The sequence below is a fragment of the Chelon labrosus genome (genome assembly GCF_963514085.1).
Source record: "Chelon labrosus genome assembly, chromosome: 16".
In the NCBI taxonomy this organism is placed as follows: Eukaryota; Metazoa; Chordata; class Actinopteri; order Mugiliformes; family Mugilidae; genus Chelon; species Chelon labrosus.
Genome location: NC_140349.1, coordinates 12,062,086 through 12,085,390, shown reverse-complemented (window position 1 = coordinate 12,085,390; position 23,305 = coordinate 12,062,086). Strand labels below are relative to the sequence as shown.

The 23,305-nt window shown below is 42.0% G+C and overlaps 2 protein-coding genes across 2 annotated transcripts; both read left to right on the top strand.

The window, feature by feature from the left end:
* The first annotated feature begins 3,126 nt into the window (after positions 1-3,126).
* Positions 3,127-5,043, top strand: LOC311501865 (leucine-rich repeat and immunoglobulin-like domain-containing nogo receptor-interacting protein 1). The gene has a single exon (XM_084563910.1). The coding sequence runs from the start codon at positions 3,158-3,160 to the stop codon at positions 4,985-4,987; it is 1,830 nt and encodes a 609-aa protein (XP_084420036.1). The 5' UTR covers positions 3,127-3,157; the 3' UTR covers positions 4,988-5,043.
* Positions 5,044-6,189: 1,146 nt separating this feature from the next.
* On the top strand, positions 6,190-12,052 carry vps72a (vacuolar protein sorting 72 homolog a). The gene is made up of 6 exons (XM_084563751.1): positions 6,190-6,587; positions 8,242-8,394; positions 9,228-9,348; positions 9,434-9,610; positions 9,827-9,971; positions 10,918-12,052. The coding sequence occupies exons 1-6, from the start codon at positions 6,471-6,473 to the stop codon at positions 11,306-11,308; spliced, it is 1,104 nt and encodes a 367-aa protein (XP_084419877.1). The 5' UTR covers positions 6,190-6,470; the 3' UTR covers positions 11,309-12,052.
* Positions 12,053-23,305: the final 11,253 nt, after the last annotated feature.

Below are 23,305 nucleotides of genomic sequence, written 5' to 3'. Positions count from 1 at the left end.
ACTAGATGATTTATGTGGAAAATCAGTAACAGAAAATGAAACAGTTTTGTATAATAATGTCACAAATACAACAGAAACCATTCCTCATTTCATCCCTCTTCTTGCATGTTACATCCTCTGTGGTGCTGCAACCTTCAGCATAACAACGTGTGAGCGGAGCTGCCAAAACCGAGGGTGGCATCACACTTGAAGGTGTTTTTTTTTTTTTTTTTCTCCTTCTACCGCTCTCTTGGCAATTTAAACATTTCAGCAAGTCACACATTTTCTGATGAGCTGATCCCTTACATGTTCACATGGCCGCCACGGTCGCACGTCCCACCGCAGAGAGGTGGCTGATAGTTTGAGAGTAACTGGGCTTTTTTTTTTTCCAGTGACACACGACCTTTGTTTATGAGGCATGTAACATGGACAAAAACATCCCCACTTATTTTAAAATACAAAAATAGTTCTGCTTTTGCTGCCTCCTACTGGTGGCCTCACCAACACTTCAATAGAAAAATAAAAACTTGTGATATAAAATAGAAATAGATGTTCGATGTGATTACTTATGTAATCATAGTTCCCTAAATTTAAAGACCGCAGTCTTTGTTCTCCAACCTAGTTTGGCTACTTTGCTGAATCAAAACATTGTTTTCACGAGATCTGCAGAAGAAAAATAATTATAAGTTTAAATGTTAAGAGGAAACAGTGGAGGCCGAGTTTAATTACTGTTAAACAGCTCTTCCTTTTCAGTGATAAAGTCAAAACACATATATCTTAAAGGAAATTATGCAAAACACTTGATATTGATCTCTGACTCACTGCGCTCACTTATTTCATTAAAGGCAAACATCCAAAGACAAAAACATTGGTGCAGAACATTGAACAACATTGAAAGTTATGTACTGTGTAAGTATGTGCTGTGTTCTGTGGATGAATATTAAGTCTGGACGGAAGTATATGTATGCACTAGACTCTCTTTATTTCCACTAGTTCTGGAAAAAAAGACAATCCAGTTAAATTAATCCCAAACAAAGAGTACAAAATGCAGTACGTATAATAATAACGTCAAGCGTTTTCGCAGTGTCTGAATATGAGCGACTGAATGTGCCAACTGCTGAGGAATGTGTGTTCCTGTCACGTTAGATTTTGCCCAGAGAGCGATGATGTTTACTGTAATTGAGGCTCCCCAGATAATTCAGTCCTCCATGTGATGTCTCATGTGGTGTAGGTTTACACATTCCTCCCCTTTCCTCGTTCAATCTGCGCAAATAAAACAAAAACAGAGTGAGTACACAGCATGCACGTTTTGCTGTATTTATTTATTCCTGTTAGAGCTGTCGAGCTGAAATATGATTACTTGCACGGGCAAACTGGAAGTGGCATTTCAGGGCGGCCTCAGTTCAGCCAGTCTGCGTTGTTAAGATGCAAGTTTTAGCACTCGACAGCTAAAATGTTTGGCTGAGAGCACGGACTACCGATCTGCACAGTTATATAGGAGGAGATGAGCTCCGCTGATTGAAGTGCAGTTTCTGTAGGTCTTAACGAGATTTACTTAGTAGTGGTTTAAAAGTGCAGTGAAGCGGTGGTTACATCAGAGCAAACCATTAATCAGGCCAAAAGTCTTTGTTCTTGTCTGTTTAAATTTATAGGGAAGTGCTTTTTAAAGCTACACTTTCATCGTCACTGCCTGCAAGTGAGATGGAAGTTTATTATTAATCTTTGAGGACAGTATGTGGATCTATATAATTAGGTTAGGACTATCAACTTAAATAAATATCAATTCAGTGAAGATAAAGGGACCAAATGATTTCCTTGTGATTTACATCAATAATATTAAACCACAGTTAACAATAGTATTTGTAAAGGCAAGACTCCACTGGCTTTCTGCTTAAGAAAAGTTAAGAGTCAAAATAAAGTGCCCACACCTCTTTGTGAGGAACTAAAAGGGGAACTACTGTTTTTACAACCTGGAACTTATTTCTGGCATAAAATACGATCGTTTACTCACCCATATAACTTTTGTGTAATATGTTGTCATTTCAGGAAATATTTAGATCTGCGTATGTCCAAATAGTGGGAGTGACTGGGGCACCGAAACGCGGCCTCTAAATAACTCATTATCTGCTGCGACGGTCGTCTTGTTTACCTGTAATTTGCTACTGCTAGTTTTTTTGCAACATGGCTGAATATTTTTCTGATTCTGAGGTTGTGGACGAACCATAACAGTAGCAAATTACAGGTAAACAAGCCGACCGTCGCACGCCAGGCACTCAGAGATGACATCATCCAGGTCAGAAGACATCATCCGGGGTCTGTAGATTGACCTACAGATAACCTGATAACAGGTAACTCCGGACTCAACGGGGAATAGCACTAGCGTACGATAACAAAATATTGGCGAAATGAACGAGTTTAGCGACAGTTTCGGTGCCCCAGTCACTCTATGGATATACGCAGATCTAAATATCTCCCGAATGACTACAAATTACACAAAAGATATGTGGGTAAACGATCGTATTTTATGCCAGAAATAAGGTCCAGCTTGTAAAAAACAGTAGTTCCCCTTTAATTCATGAGCAATTACACAGCCAATTCGTGCCAAGTGTGATAAAAAAACAACTCTTTCATGTTATTATGCTGTGTGTTTAAAGGCCCCAAATCATGCCCCTTTTTAATAAGTTAATATAAGTCTCACATGTCTCCAGGTTGTGTGTTTTAGGTTTGAGCTCTAAATACCTCACAGATCATTATTATTCAACCACACGCTGTTCTTATTTTAGCCCAGAAAGGAAAAGGGGCTTTTTCAGTGTCTGTGGCTTTAAATACAAATTAGCTGTTGTGGCCCCGCCCCTTTCTGGAATAGATCTGTGTTTATCCCCTTGTGACATCCAAAGGTGATGAATTTTGAATGGGTTGATCAGAAACACTCATTCTGAGAAGGAGAGAAGAAAGAAATGACAGACTAGTCTTTTATTAGATGTTGTGGTTGTCTGGCGTTTGCTTTAATACGTTAAAAAGGTGAAACAAATATGTTTTCTTTAAGAGAGATGTTTTCGTGTTGATATGTAATTAACATGTTTACCCTGTGTAACTTGCCATCACAACAGACTCCATCACTTTCACACTCGTTTCACAGCTGTCTATTCTATTCTCACATATACAGGCAGGCCACCAGATGTTTCAGGGGACTCCCGTCCATCAACGGCTGTGCTGGGGAGCTCTCTACCTGTTTGTAGCAGGGGTGGCTTTAACATCTGAAACACTCTGGCTGTGTCCACCATCCTGCCGCTGTAACACCGTGCAGCTGGAGGTGAACTGCTCGGGTGGTCAGCTTACCGCTGTTCCCGATGGTCTCCCGCAAGAAGCTAAACTACTAAACTTAACTCATAATACAATCAAGACTCTGGTGCACCAGCAGTTCCACGCGTTGACAAAACTGTTGAACTTGGATTTAAGTGATAATCTTTTGGTATTAATTGAAGTGGAAGCCTTCCTCGGCTTGCAGAGTCTGATAAGTCTGCGCCTTTCTCGCAATCACCTGAAGATTATTCCAGTGGGAGCCTTTGCTGGTTTGACAAGCCTGCAGTTTCTGGACATAAGCAGCAACGAGATTCTTGTTTTCCTAGACTTTACTTTCAACGAATTAGCAGCCCTGCAGTTTATCAAAGCAGTAGACAATGACTTTGTTTTTATCTCTCATCAAACTTTTGCTGGACTTAACAGTCTGCAGGAGCTGCACCTTGATGGCTGCAACCTCACCTCTGTGCCAACAGAGGCGCTCGCACAGCTGAAAGTGCTGAGAAGGCTTCATTTTCACCGGCTGGGACTCACCACGCTGCCAAACTACGCTTTCCGTCATCAAGTGCATCTAAAGGAACTTGTCATTTCTCATTGCCCCTGGTTGGAGACTCTGTCAGGAAACAGTCTCTTTGGCCTCAATCTCACAGCATTAACCATTAAACACTGCAACCTGAGTGATATCCCCTACATCCCTTTGCATCACCTTGTATATCTCGTATACCTTGACCTTTCCTTTAACCCTATCACCTACATTCACGGGAACCTGCTTGGTGACTTACTCCGGCTCCAAGACTTCCATCTCGTCGGGGGATCATTGCTACACATTGAAACTGGAGCGTTCAGGGGTTTGGCACATTTCAAACTGCTCAATGTGTCCAGAAATCTTCTGACCACACTGGAGGCAGGAGCTTTTCATTCAGTGGACACCCTGAAAACTCTGGGCCTTGATAACAATCCACTGGCATGTGACTGCCGTTTGCTTTGGGTGGTGCGAAGGCGACTGAATGTGGACTTTGGTGGACTTCCACCAACCTGCACTACCTCCGTCCAGCTCCAGGGCTGGAATTTTCTAGACTTTTCTGAGGTTGAGCTCCCGAGTTTGCTCACCTGTCGTGAGCCTCGAATTCTGAACCGCAAACCTCAGGGGGTGAGAGTAGATCAGGGACACACGGTAGTGTTTTATTGCAGTGCTGAAGGTGACCCTCTTCCATCTGTCAGCTGGCTGAACCCTCAGCTGAGATCTTTATCAGCCATTGGTAGAATACGGGCTCTCTCCAATGGCTCACTGGAGGTTCGGTACGCTCAGCCTCAAGATAGTGGTACTTATCTCTGTGTGGCATCGAATGCGGCAGGAAATGACAGCCTGCCTGTCAGCCTTTATGTCCGAGCCTTTCCATCATCTTCTAAAACTCACTTTCGCTTCAAAAGTTGGTCTGCGTTCCCATCTGCCTCTCCAGGTGCGAATGGAAATCCGAAACTCCCATTTGATGTCAAGACGCTCCTAATTGCTGCAACCATAGGGTTTCTCTCATTTTTTAGCTCTGTGAGCGTATGTTTCATTTTCATGTTCTTCTGGAGCAAGGGCAAAGGGCAAATAAAGCACACTGCAACAATAGCATATGTACCCCGAAGCGCCATGTTGAATAATAATAGAGGGACAGGCAATTACATGGAGACAAGCAGGTACACTATGAAGCTAATATGAGTCATTTTGATTTGGTGAGCGTAATTTCAATTTGTAGTCTGAATTTTAAAGCATGTAACAGCAGAGACGGACTTTCAATTAATTCAAATGCAAATCAGCATGTTTGTCACATTTTGGACATTAATAGGGTTTGAAATTAAATTGTTATTAATGTCTAACGTCATTGATCAAGTCTGTTTTTTCCATGCCTGACTCTTTTGTGAGACAGAAGCTGCACTATATAAGAGATGTAAATGAACTGCTTAATGCTTCCATTGCCCATGTTGATGTGAAAACAGTTTAACCTCAGTGCAGAGTGTGTATAAGAAAACAGACCTGCCTGAGGGACTAAGCTTATGGTTTGCTTAAATGTTTGTTTAGTTCATTTGGTTTCTAAAGAACAAATGAATAAATAATACATACGAATATGAACCTTATATTAAGGTTGGCATCTGTATAGCATGTTATTAATTCTTGAATATATATATATTATTAGTATTCTAATATTTTCATGTTCACTATTTATTTTTAATTGGTAAATAGATAAAATGGAAGCTTGATTATAGTTTTACTTTCTTGTTTTCTTTCTAAATGCAGCATCAAATAAAATGATTGTGCTTTCAAAAAAATATATATATTGCATTTTTTTCCAGTGGCTCTTGTACATGGGAAACATCTAATACAGTAAACATTGTGTTTGCTTTGTGAATGTCTTTCCTGTGAAGGTGATTTTTCCACACAGCTCTTAAATTACACACTACAGCGTTCCTATGTGAACTATGAGTACACATACCTCAATCTATTCATGCAAATTTCTCTTTACTTTGGGCAAATCTATTTTACAGCTGTAATTTCTATCAGTTTAGTGGAGCTGCTTGCATTTCCCGTGAACCCAAATGGTAAGTGATATCTGCCGTGTTTCGTGTTTGTCTCATAAACATAACCAACTTAATAATAGATATATCATTGTGCAACCTGCGTGTTGTGCTGTTGCCATGGCAACGCAATTGATCTCAAAGCGTCGAGCATCAACTAAAGAAGACCTGACTGGTTTCCATAACGACTGTTTTCAGACCAACTAAATTATTCACAACTATTTTTTTGATAAGAGTCGCATAAATCAGCGTGTATAAACATTAAATTAAATAGCACTTTTATTTTGTACATGACTTCCCGCCGTAGCCCCGGAAGTACATCAACTGTCCCGGAAATGTTTGGTGTAAGAAAGCGGAGGCTTGTGTTATTAGCGGTTAGCTTCATATGTAGCCTGTGCTACTAGAATTAGCTACTGAGCTGAGAAACGTTTTCTGTATATTAGAGTGAACTTAAATCACATTTGTGACTTAAATAAATATGGAAACCTGTAAACATCTGAATTAGCGCAGCGAATAACGACGTGAAAGCAGAGGTTTCACCCCCAAAACGACTAACGTAGCGTTTAGGTCCAACTAGATACCCAAACAGCATTGATAGCATTTTTTGTTTTTATTTACAAATTACAGCCATGACTCTTGCAGTTGATCGCGAACCCAGAAAGACTGCGGGTAACCGCATGTCAAAACTGCTTGATGCTGAAGAAGAAGACGAGTTTTACAAGACCACATACGGAGGCTTCAACGATGTGAGTAACTAAACCAATGAATACAGAGGGTGCTAATAAGTTAGCATTAGCTAGCGAACAGCTAGCTCGAGTCGGTAAATGGGTTTCCGCGAGATTGCATTTAGCAGCATTATCAGAATGAATTATGCATTAGACAACCCTTGAACCCAGTAAACCCTGATTATTTTATCCGCTTTAATAACTTATAGCTCGGGCAGACACGCTGTTATTGTAGCGGCCCTAAATATTAGACCCTGACTAAAATAGTGTAGCACAGCTTACGTGACCCTTTCACAACTCATTTTGACTGAATCCTAGTTAATATAAAGTAACTACTGACTAGTCACTGTACCAGTCAAAAGAAGAGCGGAGAATCTCTCTATCATTTGACATTCAGGTGTCTTATATGTCCCTCATCAGTATCAGTTGGGTGGAAAGTACGTGAATGTCTGCATAATTTTCTTTCCTCGAGATGAGTCAGTGCCTCATCCAGTGCCTCATTAAACAGCATCATGAAGATAGGACACACAGCAGGGCTCATGTGTTAGACTTAATTAGTCTTTCGGAATAAATAAAGACGTTATCCCAATCCTGCTCAGCCTATGCCATCTTTCCTGCAGTTAATGACATAGTTCAGTATGGAGTTTTTGTAGAAAAAAAAAATATGCATGCCTTTTCTCGGATCTGTGATTACGGCTCATCAAGTGATGCTGGAGCTGTCTGCCTAAATGACTCTTCCACTGAGGTGTGCAGCAGTCTTGGTCATCCAAACCACCATGCCAGTGTGATAAATCTAAATAACGACCGTGACTCTAAAATGTTCTGTCAGTCTCTCTAATAAATATTTTAGTCGGCTGCAAAAATGGAGTGGGTGAGATTGCCAGCCGTTCCTTCTTGTCACCCGAAGAGAGAAGAATGACCTCTACTGCACTGTGTGTCAGATCAGTAGATACTGTTGCTTGATTTAGTAAGAATTTAATTTACAGCCATACATGTTATGATGCTGATTCGTTTCTTCGTTTTACATTCAGGCTAATTTTCTTCAAACAGCTGGAGGTTCAAGGGTGAACTTGTGTAGGGGGGATTTGGCAGCAGCTGATCTGGCAGTTCTGACAAGAGAGACTGGATTAAAAAAATAAATAAATAAAAAAAACTCCTGAGATGCCTCGGTCATCTCTGCTGAGACTGTGATAGCACAGCCTGATGGTGCATGTGCACGTACTTAAGCTTGAAGAATAGTACATGTTTTGTGTGCTGCTGTATATTGGTGTTTGAATATGTTGTGATGATATTATTGTCACAATTAACTGAAGTTTTTTACACAGTGCATTATCTTGAATTGTGTTTGTGTTTTGTGCTGTAATTCTGAAAAGGAGTAGCTATGACTTTTTTTAAAATTAAATATAAAGCTCCTTGTTGTACCTGAGAAAATCTTCCCTACTAGATTTCATAGCTTAATAGGATTATGCTCAAAAGATGTGAATATCACTCACTAACCAGCTTAGGTTCAAAATTGCAATTGATTTTTAATACTATCTGAATAGAACATTTAGAAAACCTTGGAGTAAATACGGTATACGAGTGACTCCCATTAACATGTAAGCCCTTGCATCGTTGTTTGTTGTTCAGTTGTCGTGAATTATTGACTAAATTGTGCCCCTTTGTTAACTTTCAGGAATCAGGAGACGATGAATACCACGGAGAACATTCAGACACCGAGGATGAGGTGGACAGCGACTTCGACATCGATGAGGGTGATGAGCCAGACAGCGACCACGAGGAGGATGCGCCTCGGAGGAAAAGTCGGGTTGTCACTAAAGCTTATAAGGTAGGCAGTAATTTCAGGAGCTGATCAGATGTGGAGCCAAGTCTCCACATTAATGAATTAATTATGATAATCGGTCACTAGTGAGAGTATGTCTGTGAAGGTTCTCAGTCATCCAGGTCATGGTATATCCAAAAAGCGTTTGAGAAAGGCAACTGGACTTCGAGTTTTTTGAGAAGAGTAGCTTCTTCAGTTCAGAACTGAACGAGCTTCTCTGTCTGAATATGGTGACGTGTAGAGGTTGGTGGACATTGTTCATGATGGACCGGAGTTTGTTCAAGGTCCTTGCCTCTGCCACCGAATGTCAGGGACTCCATCTCTGTCTCTACTACAGAGCCAACCTTATGTATCAGTTTGTCTAGCCACAAGGTGCCCTTCTTAGTACCACAGCGTAGAAAAGGGCACTGGCAACAAAAGTCTGGTAGAACATATCCAGCAGCTTCTGGCAGATATTAAACCATTTTAGTCTCTCAAGAAAATAGAGACAGCTCTGACCTTTTTTGTATACTGAGTCTAAGCCAACCAGTGCGGTTTGTGATCCAGCTGTAGACCCAGGTACTTATAGGTCTGAACCACCTCTACACACTCCCTGTTGATGGTTACAGGCTGCAGATGAGGCCTGGTCCTCTGGAAATCCACTACCATGTCTTGAGTTTTAGCTGCCACTGTTGCTATTTTCTTAACTCTGTAAAATAAAAAGCACAAGACTTTCAGGCTTGTCTGTTTGCTGCAGTCCTAAGATAATGTGTAATTTAACCCCAGGATGCCCAAACGTTTTCATACAACTGTGCATGGGTGACATAAATTTGCAGTTAATAGTCTTTGTTTAATCCAAGGAACCTATAAAGGTGGCAAAACCCAAACCCAAAAAACCCTCTGAGGAACAGAAGAAGACGGAGAAAACCAAAGTGGAGCTCAAAAGGAGGATTCCACCAGAATTTCAGGACTTTAACGAGAGTAAGAGTCCTCCCAATAACGCCTAAATAACACTACACTGTTTTACTTCCTGTTTCTCAAGCTGCATGCGTTAATTCTCCTCTAGCTCGGAAGTCCGTGCGACAGTCCACCAGCGAGCACACGCGGAAGACCAACCTGCGCCTGCAAGAGCGCCAGGACGCCCCTCGGCGACGAAGAGGTGCTCACCGTGACCGGCCTCTCACCCAGGATGAACTGCTGGCCGAGGCCAAAATTACAGCTGAGCTCAACATCCGATCGCTAGGTAAAAATATGTTGCAGAATCAAGTTAGACCAGTATAGGTATTTTACTTGATGGTTACTGTTTAAATAAAAGTGTAGTTGATAGTTTGACTATTGGACTATTGGAACATATATTAGTAGCTTCAGTATGTGGTTGAGGCTACAAGTGAATGTAAAATGAACACAGATTTATCTTGATGTTGTCAAAAGCTGAGTTAATTTTACTTCGTGTTTGTAGAAAACTACGAACGCCTGGAGGCTGACAAGAAGAAACAAGTCCATAAGAAGCGGCGTTTTGAGGGACCGACGATCCGCTACCATTCTGTCCTCATGCCTCTCGTCTCTCACTCGGTCCTAAAAGAAGAAAACGTTGATGTTGAAGGGTACGTATGATGACCAGTCTGACGTGGTTGGCTTTAGAAGTAATGGACCCTTCTCACTGCAGACATCTTTATATGTCACAGTAGTGAAAGCGCAGGTGTATTAATGATGGCTTGGCTCCAGTAAACTTTAAAAGTGAACCAGCAAGTGGACTACATTTGGACTTTCCCAACTATAACGAGTCAAGATGTTTGTTATGACAAAGGTCTATTAAGCAGATATTAGGTTGACCTTTCTTCTGCTGTTGCTGAAGCAGTGCTTGAAGTAATCGCTTCATTGACCTTAGCTATTTAATCCTTCTTGGATTAAATGCCAACACATGCTCGTGATTAGCCGTTATGTAATTTGGCAAAGAGCAGTAAAAGTTAGAAAAAGAAGAACAGCATTCTGCTAAGGATAATCTTATGTGGAGGATACGCACTGATGGCACTTTCCCCGTCGGCTGAATGACACAACATGGCAGCCTTTTGGAGAAACCGCAAAACCAGGGGTGATTATCTGCTTAAATTAAAGGTAGTTTGACTCAACAGTGATTCTTAAAACCCAACAAACAACCAGTGGTTTATGGACGTTGCCTTAAGACTTATTTTTGAAAACTGTAAAAGCCAGCGTGTCCAACTGCTCACTGCCACCCACGTTATTTATGTATGAAGGCAAAACACAGTTAGAGATTGAATGAGCTCCCACTGAAACATCGCATTAATGAAGAGAGGGCAGGTACATCACCTTGTGCAGGTATGGCAGCATTCAGAGGGAAATGTTCACGTACACCAGCATTTCAAAGTAGAAAGATTTTGCTCCTTGTTTTCACTAAATGCTTCCACATTTAAGAGGATGAGTTCCACCTAATGTGCATATCCTTCCTAGACAACAAACATATATTACTACGGTGTTATTTATTATTTGTGTGAATAATATTCATTCTTCTTGTATTGTTATTTTCTAAAGGCTAGACCAGGACGTTCCTCAGACTGCACCCCAAAATCCCACCACACCCTCCCAGCAGCCTGCCGGAGGCCTCTGCTCCCGTACCTACATAACATTCAGCGACGACGAGGCTTTCGAGGTGGCCTTTCCACCCAGCGCCCAGTCCAGTCCTCAGCTGCCCGTCCAGGAGGTTTGTCCCGTCACCCACAAGGCCGCGCTGTACCGAGACCCGGTCACAGATATACCTTACGCTAACGCGCGAGCCTTCCGCATCATCCGGGAAGCGTACCGCAAATACGTGGCCGCTCACGGATTTCCGAACACTTCGGCAGGGGCGACGGGACTGGACTCCTCGGCGTCGAAGGGCGCCCGCCAGAAAATGGTTGTGAAGCAGGGTGCAGTTGCCACATAGGTAAATAAAAAAAAGATAATCGGACTTGAAAACCACAACCAGTCGTCGTCCACCACGGCCACATTTTCTTCAAACAGCTGGAATCTACAGAACAAAAACTGACTTTTATTGGGGATTGAGTTACAATACGCTTTGTATTAATGGTTGTATATTCTGAATTTTGACTACAACTCCATAAAACATTATCAATCAAAGCAGAAAGTCTGACTTGTGAAGTTAATTTTATTCATTAATCCTTCAACAAATTCAAGCTAAGTCAATAAAAATGATAACTTGCCTTTGGGAATTCAAAATAGGCTCACATTGTTTAATAATCTTTTTTTTTTATATATATACTTTTAGTATTTTTGTTTTTCTATAAATGTACATACTTTTCTACAAAAATAAATAGTTGAAACTTGGAATAATTAAAGTTTTTCCTTTTCTTGAGATCTGCTTTCTGATACACAAACCAAAAAGGCTAGACTGTACAGCGACGCCCTCAGTCTTTAGAGTATTGTTAATTTAATTGCGTTTTTACTCAATAGTCCTTTTCCAGACCGTCCTCGTGAGATTAAAACGCCCCTCCTCATTTTAAATCCATCCTGAAACACACCATACTGTGGCATCTCGTACGGTTTAAAAGACAAGAAATGAAATGCGACATTCGTATTTAGAAACATTCATTTCCCATTCAGTCCCAACGTCATTACCGAAAACACACGAGATTATTTTAGAAAAGCTGGGATTTGATTCACTCTCTGCGTCTGACAAAACATCGCAGCAGTTTTAATTGATCAAAGCGTCCTAAGCTATAATTTCTCCCGCCTATTGTGACATTGATGAATTCTGACAGAACAAGAAGCATCCAGCATCCCCCGTTGGTTAGTGACAGCAGAATTTCTTCCACTCCCGTGTCTTTATTCTTTGTTTAACGTTCAGTCTGATAGTTCAGATTTCCACTTTCTGCCTCGCTCCGCCGACGGTATTATCTAAATAGAGCAGACCAGCTTTTTGAAAGTGTGTGCGCTGGTAACAAAAGTTATTTTTTTCAGTTCCTGGTTAATGGCATAAAATTGTTCAGTCTCCAACAATATCTCTACGCGGATCCCTCTAGGACTTTAAATAAGGTTTTCTATATTTATTTTCTCTGTGTACAATCCCAGAGTCACCCTGAACACCACCAAGACCTTGACTAGCGTCTACTTCAACGTCCTCACACCCTGAACAAGCAGTGCTCCCATGCACCCATTCAGTTAGGTTTCAAGGTCACGGTGAAAAAGTCAAGAGTAAAAAAAAAAAATCACAAAAAGTAATACCTTTCACACTATGTCTATTATTTATTATTCTTATAAAAAAATAAGTTTTCCAGCTGGACTGTGGCAGCCGTGCTTCAGCCAGGGAACGTGATCGATGAGGATGACTCGCGGAGCCGACCTTGAACTCCTTTGAGGTTTCAAAATACAAACCCTGCAGAGTCTGCGTTCATATCCGCTCGGCCCTTGGCAGATGGTTCGGACGGAAACTTTACCTTTGCAAGAAAGCTCCCGAAATCCTGAGTCGACTGCCAAAGCCGTCATGCTTCTCTCGAGCAGATTCTTTCCCGCCTTTCCTGTAAGGTCCTGGTGATGTTGAGCAGAGCATCTTGTTAAAACGTCTGTGATACGGGTAAGCAGGGTTTTTCATGCCTGGGCTTCATTTGGATCTTTTTTTTATTTTTAACCTGTCTGCTTTATCCCTGATCTTCAAGCTCAGCTTCTGTCCTTTCCTCATATGTTCTATAAAACCTGTCTGTTTTGCCGATATGCTGTATAAAACGAGGCAAATGGACCTTGTTTGAGGTTTCTTGAAGACAATTCACCACTCATCATTGTTCTTTAATTCTGAATGACTGGGGCGGAGTCAAGGTTTTTATTTCAGAACCTTTTTTCTAAACAGGGGAGGTGGACTGAAGCATCTGTTGTCAGACAATTACAAGACGTCTCAACATCTGAGCCCTAAAGGTTTCAACCCCAGTCCTAAGAGTTTCTGGCTGTCAGTGGAACCACACAAGTTAATCTGAGGAACATGCCCTAATCCAGGTGAGTACTGGCTCATTGACAGGCCTTAGGCATGTGAGTTTCAGGAGGACATCAAGCACATATGCTCTGAAATAAAAAACATAAACGTCCCTCCAGTCAGTTACAGTTGAGGCAGCCCCTTTGACAAGTGATGAAGCGTCTTTGGGAAAGCTCAAACAAGCTGTTTAAGCCTTTTAGCCATGACCTGCTTGGAGACCGAGTCCTCAGACAATTTCTGTATCAGAAAATGTTTTTTTTTTTAAGTAAGACCTTGGTTGTCAAGACGGTGCCAAAACTAAATGTATAAAAAAGGATGTTGAAACACTTCAAAAACATTTTCTCTTTTAAGTTTAATCAGCTGTTCTGTTTCTAAGTTGCAGTCGGATCATTTCCCATTAGTATAAAATAATTAAGCTCATAAAATATGCAATAAAAACAGTCAAACTAGCAGACAATGTCACATCCAAAACATACACGCAGAAATACACCGATCAGGCATAACATTATGACCACCTTCCTAATATTGTGTAGGTCTCCCTTGTGCCTCCAAAACAGTCCTGACTTATCAGAGAAAGGACATGGGCCTTCTGAGGGTGTCCTGTGGTGTCTGGCTAGTTAGTGGGGAGCTTCTGGGTTCAGTGGGTTGAGGGGAGGGGCCTCTGTGGATCATCCCACAGATATTTGAGATCAATTTGGGATCTAGTGAATTAGGAGGCCAGGTCAACACCAGGTGCTGTTTTTCATGTTTTTTTTAGTTGTTCCTAAACTGTTTTTGTGTGTGTGCCTGGGTCAGGCTGCATCCTGCTGGAGATTGCTGCTGCCATCATGGAGTGCCATTGCTATGGGGTGGGGGTAAATGTCTAAGTAACATCCACATGAATGCCAGGTCCAAAAGTTTCCCAGCAGAACATTGTATTTTCACAAGATGGTCAATGTTATTTACTTCTGCTGTCAGTGGTCATAATGTTGTGGCTGATTAGTGTATATTACAGTACTGGCCCCTCTAGAATCTTAATAATCTATTTGCTGGGGTCTTTGGTGGATGTGTTAATGGGTCGCTTGTATGATTTGGGACCATTTAAAATACTGAGACTGATGTTGATAGATGGTGCATTTATAAAGACACTGATAAGTGAATAATTCAATAGTTTATATAGACATGATTATGGAATTAATAATCCCACCAAGATGCATCTAAAAAGGAGGCTGATGTAACAAACAAAGCGACTACAACAAAAAATCTCCACGGCAGGTTGTCAGATGGTCGTCGTCATGATGGAAACAACAGTGCATGCAAATTGAAGCGCGCAGGCTGCAGATCAGCCATCTGCAGGTTGTTTTTCTTTTTCTGCGAGGCCGTCCGACATCCACCCTTACTTGATCTGTATTTGTCATATGCTGAGTTGACAGACTGATTGTACTTTGTATTAATCATGACAGTATGCTTAACAAATTCACACTGAATGATAGAAAACCGGACAAAGAAAATCCACTCAGACTGATGCGAATGAACAAACTGATTAATTATTTTATTTATTTTTTTGTCCAGCAGCATTTTCTGCAGCATTGGCACTTAGAATAGGATGACAGGCCTTCTGAAAAGACGGCTACTGAAGTGTTAGTGGGTGTAACGGAGCGTCTCAGGCAATTTCCATACATGTTTCATTGTTCAACCCTGATTACGGTTAGCACAAGATGTACGCACACTTTGTGCATTGTCATCCAAACATTCTTGACACAGTCTTTCACAGCATCGCCCTGAGCCAAATTATATCCGGCACACTGGTATCATCTTTACTTTCCCCAGATACAGATTTCAAAGAATGTGTTGCACAAAATGTTATTACGGTGCCACTTCAAATTCAGCACAACAGCAGGAAGCACATTTGGGGGACAAAAAAAAAAAAAAAGGGAAATAATTTTATCGTGCCTTTTCAGTTCTATCAACCTCAGTACTTGTTCTTTGAAAGCAGCCGCTGCCCACACACTGTGCCACTAGCTTTGGTGAAAGAAAGAAAGGGAAAAACTAACACATTAACTCAGAAATAACAAGTTATCCCTTAAAGCGACGAGGATGAGTTCAGTGTCAGGCTAAACCAACGTCTCCGGTGGATAGACGAATGTAATTTATGCGTTTCAGACAAAAATTTAGCCGGTAGTGATTTTTTTTTTTTTTCTTTTTTTTTTTTGCATTAATGCATCTGAACGCGTCTCTCTCTTGTCGTCTGCAACAAACGCAACAGTGAGCCCTACGTCGTCTCCCACATACTGCACACAGTGCATATGGTAGCAATTGAACAGTTTTCAGAATAAGAGGAAGAGAGGGAACTGCATTATCACTCGTTCTAGTCTGGTAGTTGCCATGGAGACGAGTGTAGGTGGTGTACTGTGCCGTACTCCTTCCCTTGTCCTCTCCCCTCTTCTGTTGCCCACCCTCTCTGTTCTGCTATCTGCAACATCCGCGCAACTTTCATTCCTTCGTGTTTACACGGATGTTTCCTGCACTGGCCCTTGTTTGCAGTTTGTAGGCACACTCTTAATGCACAGCCTGCCATCAGGCAGATAAATGGCAGTCAAATTGAGCCGAGATCATTAATTACTCTTCGTTTTTTACATATTCAAACATTTTTTCATGTTTTTCTCTTCTTGAGCTAGGCTAATTTAGCATTTTCTTAACGCCGTTTTGTTTCGCTCTGCTCAGATCTAATCATTCTGGGTTTCTTCTTCTTCTATATAAATCCATTCTTGTGTATGTTATGCTTTGTCAATCTCTTCTCTTTTTTTTTGTCGACCAGCTATTCTTTTATCAGTTTCCATGGAGATATGTGTGTATGTGTGTGTGTGTGTGTGTGTGTGTGTGTGTGTGTGTGTGTGTGTGTGTGTGATTGAGTGAGGATTGAGAGTGAAAGAGTAAGGATGTGTCATTTCCAGTTTATGTCCATGGTGTAAAGAGACCGCATGTGCTGTCCGGTGTCCCAAGACAGACTTTTGACATCCACCATCATTGGTGGCGTTTGGTGTGGTTCGGTGCAGCTGGATTGCAGTTTAAATCCCACGGAAAAACCCACGGTGAAACCTCAAGGAAATCCAGTTTATATCTGGATGTTAAATGGAACAATACAAGAAAAGCATATGTCATTTTTGGGACTCCGTTGCCACCAACACGCACACAACAATCATCAAACGTCAAGTACAAGACGTCGCTTTAATGCACAGGTTTGTTTTTAACGGATCAAACCTCTTGATGATTCATTCACAGGATAATTACCATCAAGGAAAAAGGTTATCATTATTATTTTTTATATCCATAATTTACCATCAGCCTGTTTGTGACGTACAGACAGAAAAAAAAGAAAAACCTAACCAGGTTCCAAATTCTTTTTCTGTGATTTACGTAACGCCGTCTTTATATATGCCCACGAAATGATCTGTGACACATTCAGGATTTAGCAATTAGCAATACATATTTATGTAACGTATTTACATAGCAGATATGAAAATAAAGATCCTTTGAAGCAGAACAATCGTCGTTGCCTCCACACGTCTGGACCTATATGGGCAGTTTTTTTTCCAGGACAGGCAGACCAGAATAAAATCCCATTACAGACTATTAAAATCCAAATGAGTCACCCGCTTGACGCTGATTTCTCCTGTGTTCGGGCTGTGGGGTTTCTTTGAGCTCAAGAAAAAGTGCATTGACAGAGTTGTTGGCTGTGAAACAATCCCTTCCTACCACCGTGTGAAATGAGGGCCAGTGCCACTTCCCTCATCCTGTGACAAAAGCCTTTCTAGCATTCAGCAGGGAGATAATGAGGGTTTAGCGAGTGCTCAGATCAAGTGTGTGTGTTGTAAAGTTTTTTTTTTATGGTAATAAATTGCTAAGTTGTGTCCATGTACTTCCACTGCAGTTCAACAAGAACTGTCTGAACACAAAAGGTGAATTTCATACTAAGACTAACTCTGTAACTACTGGTTGCTCATACGGGAAAGGAACACATGAAGATCAGTTTACTTGTCAGAAGGAGATATTGTTTTTCACGTGCCTTGGTGGAGCTTGGCAAAGTCTCCAAATTCTTTAAAAGACGTGGGCATGTACCAAAGCTATGGTCACATAATGAGCAATACATTACAAAACTGCCAAGTATGACCAGCTTTATGGGTTCCTCGTTGACATGTATTTGAGTTGCAAACCCTCTACCATCCGTTTAGAAACAGATGGTTCCCCACTAAATGGTTCCCCACTAAAAGATTGTTGTTAGTCTTTGGGTCCTATGAGTTGAGGGGAGGGCCTCTGTGGATCATCCCAAAGATACTTGATCAGTTTGGGATCTAGTGAATTTGGAGGCCAGGTCAACACCTTGTGCTGTTTTTTTTTTTAGTTGTTCCTAATCTGTTTTCTTTTGTGTGTGTGCCTGTGTCAGTCTGCATCCTGCTGGGGATGGCTGCTGCCATCAAGGAGTGTCATTGCTATGGGGTGGGGGTGTCTGGTCTGGTCTAGGTGGGTGCTACATGTCTAAGGAACATCAACATGATTGCCAGGCCCAAAAGTTTCCCAGCAGAACATTGTATTGTCACAAGATGGTCCATGTTATTCACTTCTCCTGTCAGTGGTCATAATGTTGGCTACTCAGTGTACAATTAGTTGGCATATCAACTTTGGTTTGTCTGTCACACAGCAGCAAAACATCACATGTAACCTGTTGCTTTCTTGCTTTTTCCTTTTTCACATTTGTGTGAACAAAGCATAAGGGAAATGCCATTATGTTGCATTATGGGAAATATAATGAGGCTTGATCATCGTGATCTCAGAAAAAAAATGCTCTGATATTTCAGACACGTCACACATTTAATCACTTGTGCAGCTTGACATATATTATTTTGCAGCATTTGCTATTGACTATTTGCAGTGTTGCTCTGTACAGTCTACAGTTACTCTGTTTTAGATTGCATAGACCCTTGTGCTTTTTTAATGTTTCATGTTTGCAGTGAGCACTGTCCTAAGAAAGACTTAGATCTTTGAATACGTCCCTGATGTGAATGGACTAATTTGCTCCATGGAAATCAGATGCCCCCTACATCAACCCTACAACTTGCTATCCTTGTTATCCAATGAGAGGTCTTTATACAAAGTTTGGTCACTGAAGCTCTGAGCAGTTTACGGTTTTCATTATGTCAGCTGTGCTTAGTGCATATTCCCTTATTCCAAAACTGAAATTAAGTTACCATGAACCAATTTCTGCCCAGTGAACCTGATACTTTTAAGGCCTCTGGAGATCTTGTTACAGAAATCTGTTAAGCCAGATGACACAAAATAAGTAGTTTTCAGTTGATGCATTTTCCATTTTGTTGCCAGTCCACCTTTAAAAGGCAACTACTGTTTTTTTTTACAACCTGGACCTTATTTCTGGCATAAAATACGATCGTTTACTCACCCATATAACTTTTGTGTCATTTGTAGTCAATCGGGAAATATTTAGATCTGCGTATATCCATATAGTGGGAGTGACTGGGGCCTCTAAATAAGGCATTATCTGCCGCGAAACTCGTTAATTTCACCAATATTTTGTTATCATACACTAGTGCTATTCCCGCACCTGCGATGGTCGGCTTGTTTTTAGCTACATTTGCTACTGCTATGGTTCGTCCACAACCTCAGAATTGGAAAAATATTCAGCCATGTTGCAAAAAAATAGCAGTAACAAATTACAGGCAAACAAGACGACCCTAGATGGTGCGCTCAGAGATGACATCATCCAGGTCAGAAGACATCATCCGGGGTCTGTAGATTGACCTACAGACCCCGGATGATGATAACAGGTAACTCTGGACTCAACGGGGAATAGCGCTAGCTTTCGATGATAAAATATTGGTGAAATGAACGAGTTTCGCTGCAGATAATGCGTTATTTAGAGACTGCGTTTCGGTGCCCCAGTCACTCCCACTATATGGATATACTCAGATCTAAATATCTTCCGATTGACTATGACACAAAAGTTATATGGGTGAGTAAACGATCGTATTTTATGCCAGAAATAAGGTTCAGGTTGTAAAAACCAGTAGTTCCCCTTTAAGCTCATGAGGGCACTGATTTATTAAACTGAAATATCATCTATTCGGATTATATTTCCAAAACTATACAGGCACCACTTTCCAATTGCTGGCAATAAATATTCTTGTAGAAATCGTTCAGATGCAAACTTCAGTGCAGCGTCCCCACTTTAACACGCTGCGATTCAAGATGCAACTTAAATGAACTTTTGTTGCTCCCCGATCTCATCTCCATCGCCATTATTGGGGGTTGTTTCAAACTCCGGAGATGCTACAGCGCAGGGCGGACTCTGCTGCCTTTGGAGGCGTTGGTTTCGGTTTATGTCTATCTTACGCACTATCTCCGCCCTCGAGGGAGAGCCGTCTCCGGTTATCGAGCACCTTTTTGGTTTTTTTTTTCCCTCTCCGCGCACTGCCGTTAAATCCAAATCAGGTGTGACGGACTGGAGGAGCGCAAAGGACACCGAGTCAATTTGGCACCGGATCGGCATACATTTCTGGATTATGGGGACGTCGTTATGCCACGCAGGGTGAACTACAGACGCTGTCCAACGTTGGAGGAGAGGAGCCAGGGAAGAGGAGCAAAATGTGCATGAATCTGAATTTATTCAAATGCTGCTGCACATCCTTTGGAATCCGCCTGTAAAGACCACAGGGTGTTTATTTTGGTGAATTTTCTGGCTTTAGCGTGCGCGCAATGTGCAGCAGGGTTGTCTGCTGCACGGAGTTGGCATAGCCCACAGGCATCACCTTAGAAATCATTTCGATATCAGCATTATTAATGTGCAGCGGGCTGTAGTTGGCGCCGTACAGACTCCGCGTTGTGTCGCTCATCTCCGCGAAACGCTTTAAATGTAGATTCAGGTGACAGATGATGAACTAATTGGCTCCGTTTGGATCGTTACACCAAATGCGCTAACAGGAGTTCGTATTTTCCCCCAGATTGAACCGCGACGCAGGGGCTGTTTGAAGTCACATGCGCCCAGAACAAACAACTAAGATGACAAAAACCACCGTCCCCAGGAGAGATTCTCTTTATTACCGAGGAAGCTGCATTGGGATCACATCACAGTTCCTGGATTGCAATAGAGTTGGAGGACAGGGAGCGGAGGAAGAAGACAGGGAGGAGAAGCAGGGGAGAGCTGCTGAGCCGCACAACAGAGCCGCTGCTGACAGGCGAGCTTTGGCTTCAGTGATGGACTGAGCTGAAGCTGAAGGTGAAGGGATCCCTGTGACAGCCAGCTTCACGTTTTCCTCAGAAGCCCTCACTCTTGACAAAGGCATGCACGGACACATTGCAGCATAGGTGAGAAAACAAGAGGAGCTGCCCACAACGAATTGGCCTAATGAGCAAAATACAGCTGTCTCTCAAAGAGGACAGCGCTGGCCTTTTATTTGGAAACAGTCTCTCAGGTCTGCACAAACTGACTCTACCTTTGTCCCAAATAGCAAGTAAACCTGGAACCTCAGCCCCTTCCCAAGTGCCCTGGAAGCCCACCGGATTCAGTCTGCATCCACAGATGTGACTAAGCTGTCAAGATTTCTTCACCAGGAAGTCCTGTGAAATTTGGGTGAGTGTTGAGTGCAAGTGTGGGCAGAGGGGAAAGTGACACGCACCCAAAAACTTACAACGCCCGAAATATCTGTATCTATTTATATTCACGTCACAGTGAGGTATTCACCCAGTGTCTGCGACAGCTGGTCTGAGGACACTCACTAATTGAGGTGTTAAGGATGCTAGTCCACCTAACTCCTGGGTATTTGTCTACAGCAGAGGGAGGAGAGGCTACAGCAGCCCTTATTACGGGAGTCAAACTCACCAGAGCGCCACACAGAGTGCAGGTGTTTAGGTTCTTGCTTGACTTGTTGTTAAGATGATGCATTGCAGGCTCCATGACCTCCAATGACACGGTGATGAGTTCAGGTAAACTCGGACATCAACATACAAACAAAATAACAGTATATTAATGCCTGGTGCAGATGTCTTTTGTGTATTTTTGTATATTTTAGGACTCAATTTCATATGGATGCATTCTCTTAATGTTTTGGTGGTTTGGCACATATCGCACTGTAGGGAATTTCTGGCTGTAACCAGAGGCCTCCCCCTCCTCTAGCTTCAGTATGATGGCTCCTTGATAATAAGAGTTTCCACATATGAGGCTGTCTGTATGATGCACCATGGTGTTTGCAGCAGGACTTAACAATCACACGCTGCGTTCTGATACCATTTTAGCCTAAAATTCCTGCAGATCGGTCCAATAAAGTGTCCCTAGATCTCAAAGTGTCATAGTTTGTTGTCCCATGGTGCATTTTATACACACAATAATCCCGATCGTATTGCATATATCACACCATGGCACAGACTGTGACACTTTTTTATTAGAGAATTATTTATTCACATAATTTAAAATGATTTTCAAGCACCTGCACAAACCCCGCTGGTGTCTTTGGTTCAGTGTCGGCGCGAGGAGCGGGTCGGCTGGCAGACTGCTACTTTGGAGTGAGTGAGACTTTCTTGCCATTTGGACTGATTTCACTGATGCATGTAGTTTGCTAATTGGCACGTCGCACACCTGCACAGACAGCGAGGAGTCTCTGGGAGCCAGGGTATTCATAGTGGGAGACTTTAATTCACGTCAGTCAACCCAAAGGGGCTTTGCAGGTATTTGAACCGTATCTGTTATTTGGCCACAGTAGCATTCGGCAAGAAGTGTTGATTCTTGCACCGTGGTCTGGGCGTGTAGCCTAGAGGAATAAGTAGACAAAAAAAAAACCGCCTGCGTTTTATTTATTTATTGCTGGGACTGCATTCCTTCATCTCAGCTGGCAACAGATGTGGTTGATGTTTGGATGCTCTGGTTGGCTTCCATCTCCGTGGTACATTATATTTTACAGTTATTGCACACTGTGGGGCTCTTGCGTACTATTCCCCATCTTAACCAAAAAAACATAACGCAGTGGAGAGAGATGCGTTACAGTTAATGAAATGTCTGAGGCTGCACACTTGATGGAACGCGATAAGTCTGACTCACGCTGACTCGTGGGCCCTCGCTGGATTTCCCTCGTCCTCCTCCGTTGACATCTTTGTAAGATACGACTATCTCTTTATGAAACAATTTCGTTACTTTAGCTGAAATAGAAACGCGTGGAAATCGTATTAATCTTTCTCGATTCCTGGTGAACTGTTGAGAGTCTGGACGCCTTGCCACTCTGTCACAGTTGTCAGCCCGGGAGCCCGACAGCCGGCAAAGAGCTGATTCTTCTGCTGTTCTTCAGCCATCTTCAATGCAATGCACAGAGGGGGCATTTTCACGCTGCCAAGGACAGAGAGACTTTGTCAGTCTGGTTGAATGTTCTCTAAAAAAAAAAGAGAAAAATTAGGAACTCTTGTCAGTGAGTCCTGCAATTTCCTCAAATTGTTTTCTTTTGCCTCAGGTCATGGATTTCTTTCCCCCCCCTTTCCTTGAGCTAACCACCAGAGGGGGAAAAAAAACAGATATATATTTTTTTACCTGGTTATTCTTCTCTTCTCACTTAACACTGCTTGACAACTTATTTCCTCAATGCTGTTTTGTGTCGCAGACCTCTCTTCATATCCTCCTCCTTAATGTGTTCCCACATGGCCGCTGCACTTAGCCGCCTCAGATTTCTCTGGGCAGCGGTAGCTAATTAGCATTTAATGCACTTTTTGAATAACCTGGTGCTCTGATTGGGACGGTCCGGATTGACTGCTGGCATGTCCCCCTCATCATAATATCTCAGAAGTTTTCCATATATCGACGAGGGTCAAAAAAGGCTCAGAGTTTGATTCAAGGCTGTGGAAGCCAGGAGCAGCCATTCTTTAAATTAATGAAATGTTTGTTTTCTCATGTAACAAAGTAAGTAAATCATTATTTCAGGCAAAAGATTG

Coding starts and splice junctions, on each gene's coding strand:
- LOC311501865 (XM_084563910.1), top strand. CDS start 3,158: ATGTTTCAGGGGACTCCCGTCCATCAACGGCTGTGCTGGGGAGCTCTC.
- vps72a (XM_084563751.1), top strand. CDS start 6,471: ATGACTCTTGCAGTTGATCGCGAACCCAGAAAGACTGCGGGTAACCGC. Junction 9,349..9,433: donor ATTTCAGGACTTTAACGAGA/GTAAGAGTCCTC, acceptor ATTCTCCTCTAG/CTCGGAAGTCCGTGCGACAG. Junction 9,972..10,917: donor GAAAACGTTGATGTTGAAGG/GTACGTATGATG, acceptor TATTTTCTAAAG/GCTAGACCAGGACGTTCCTC.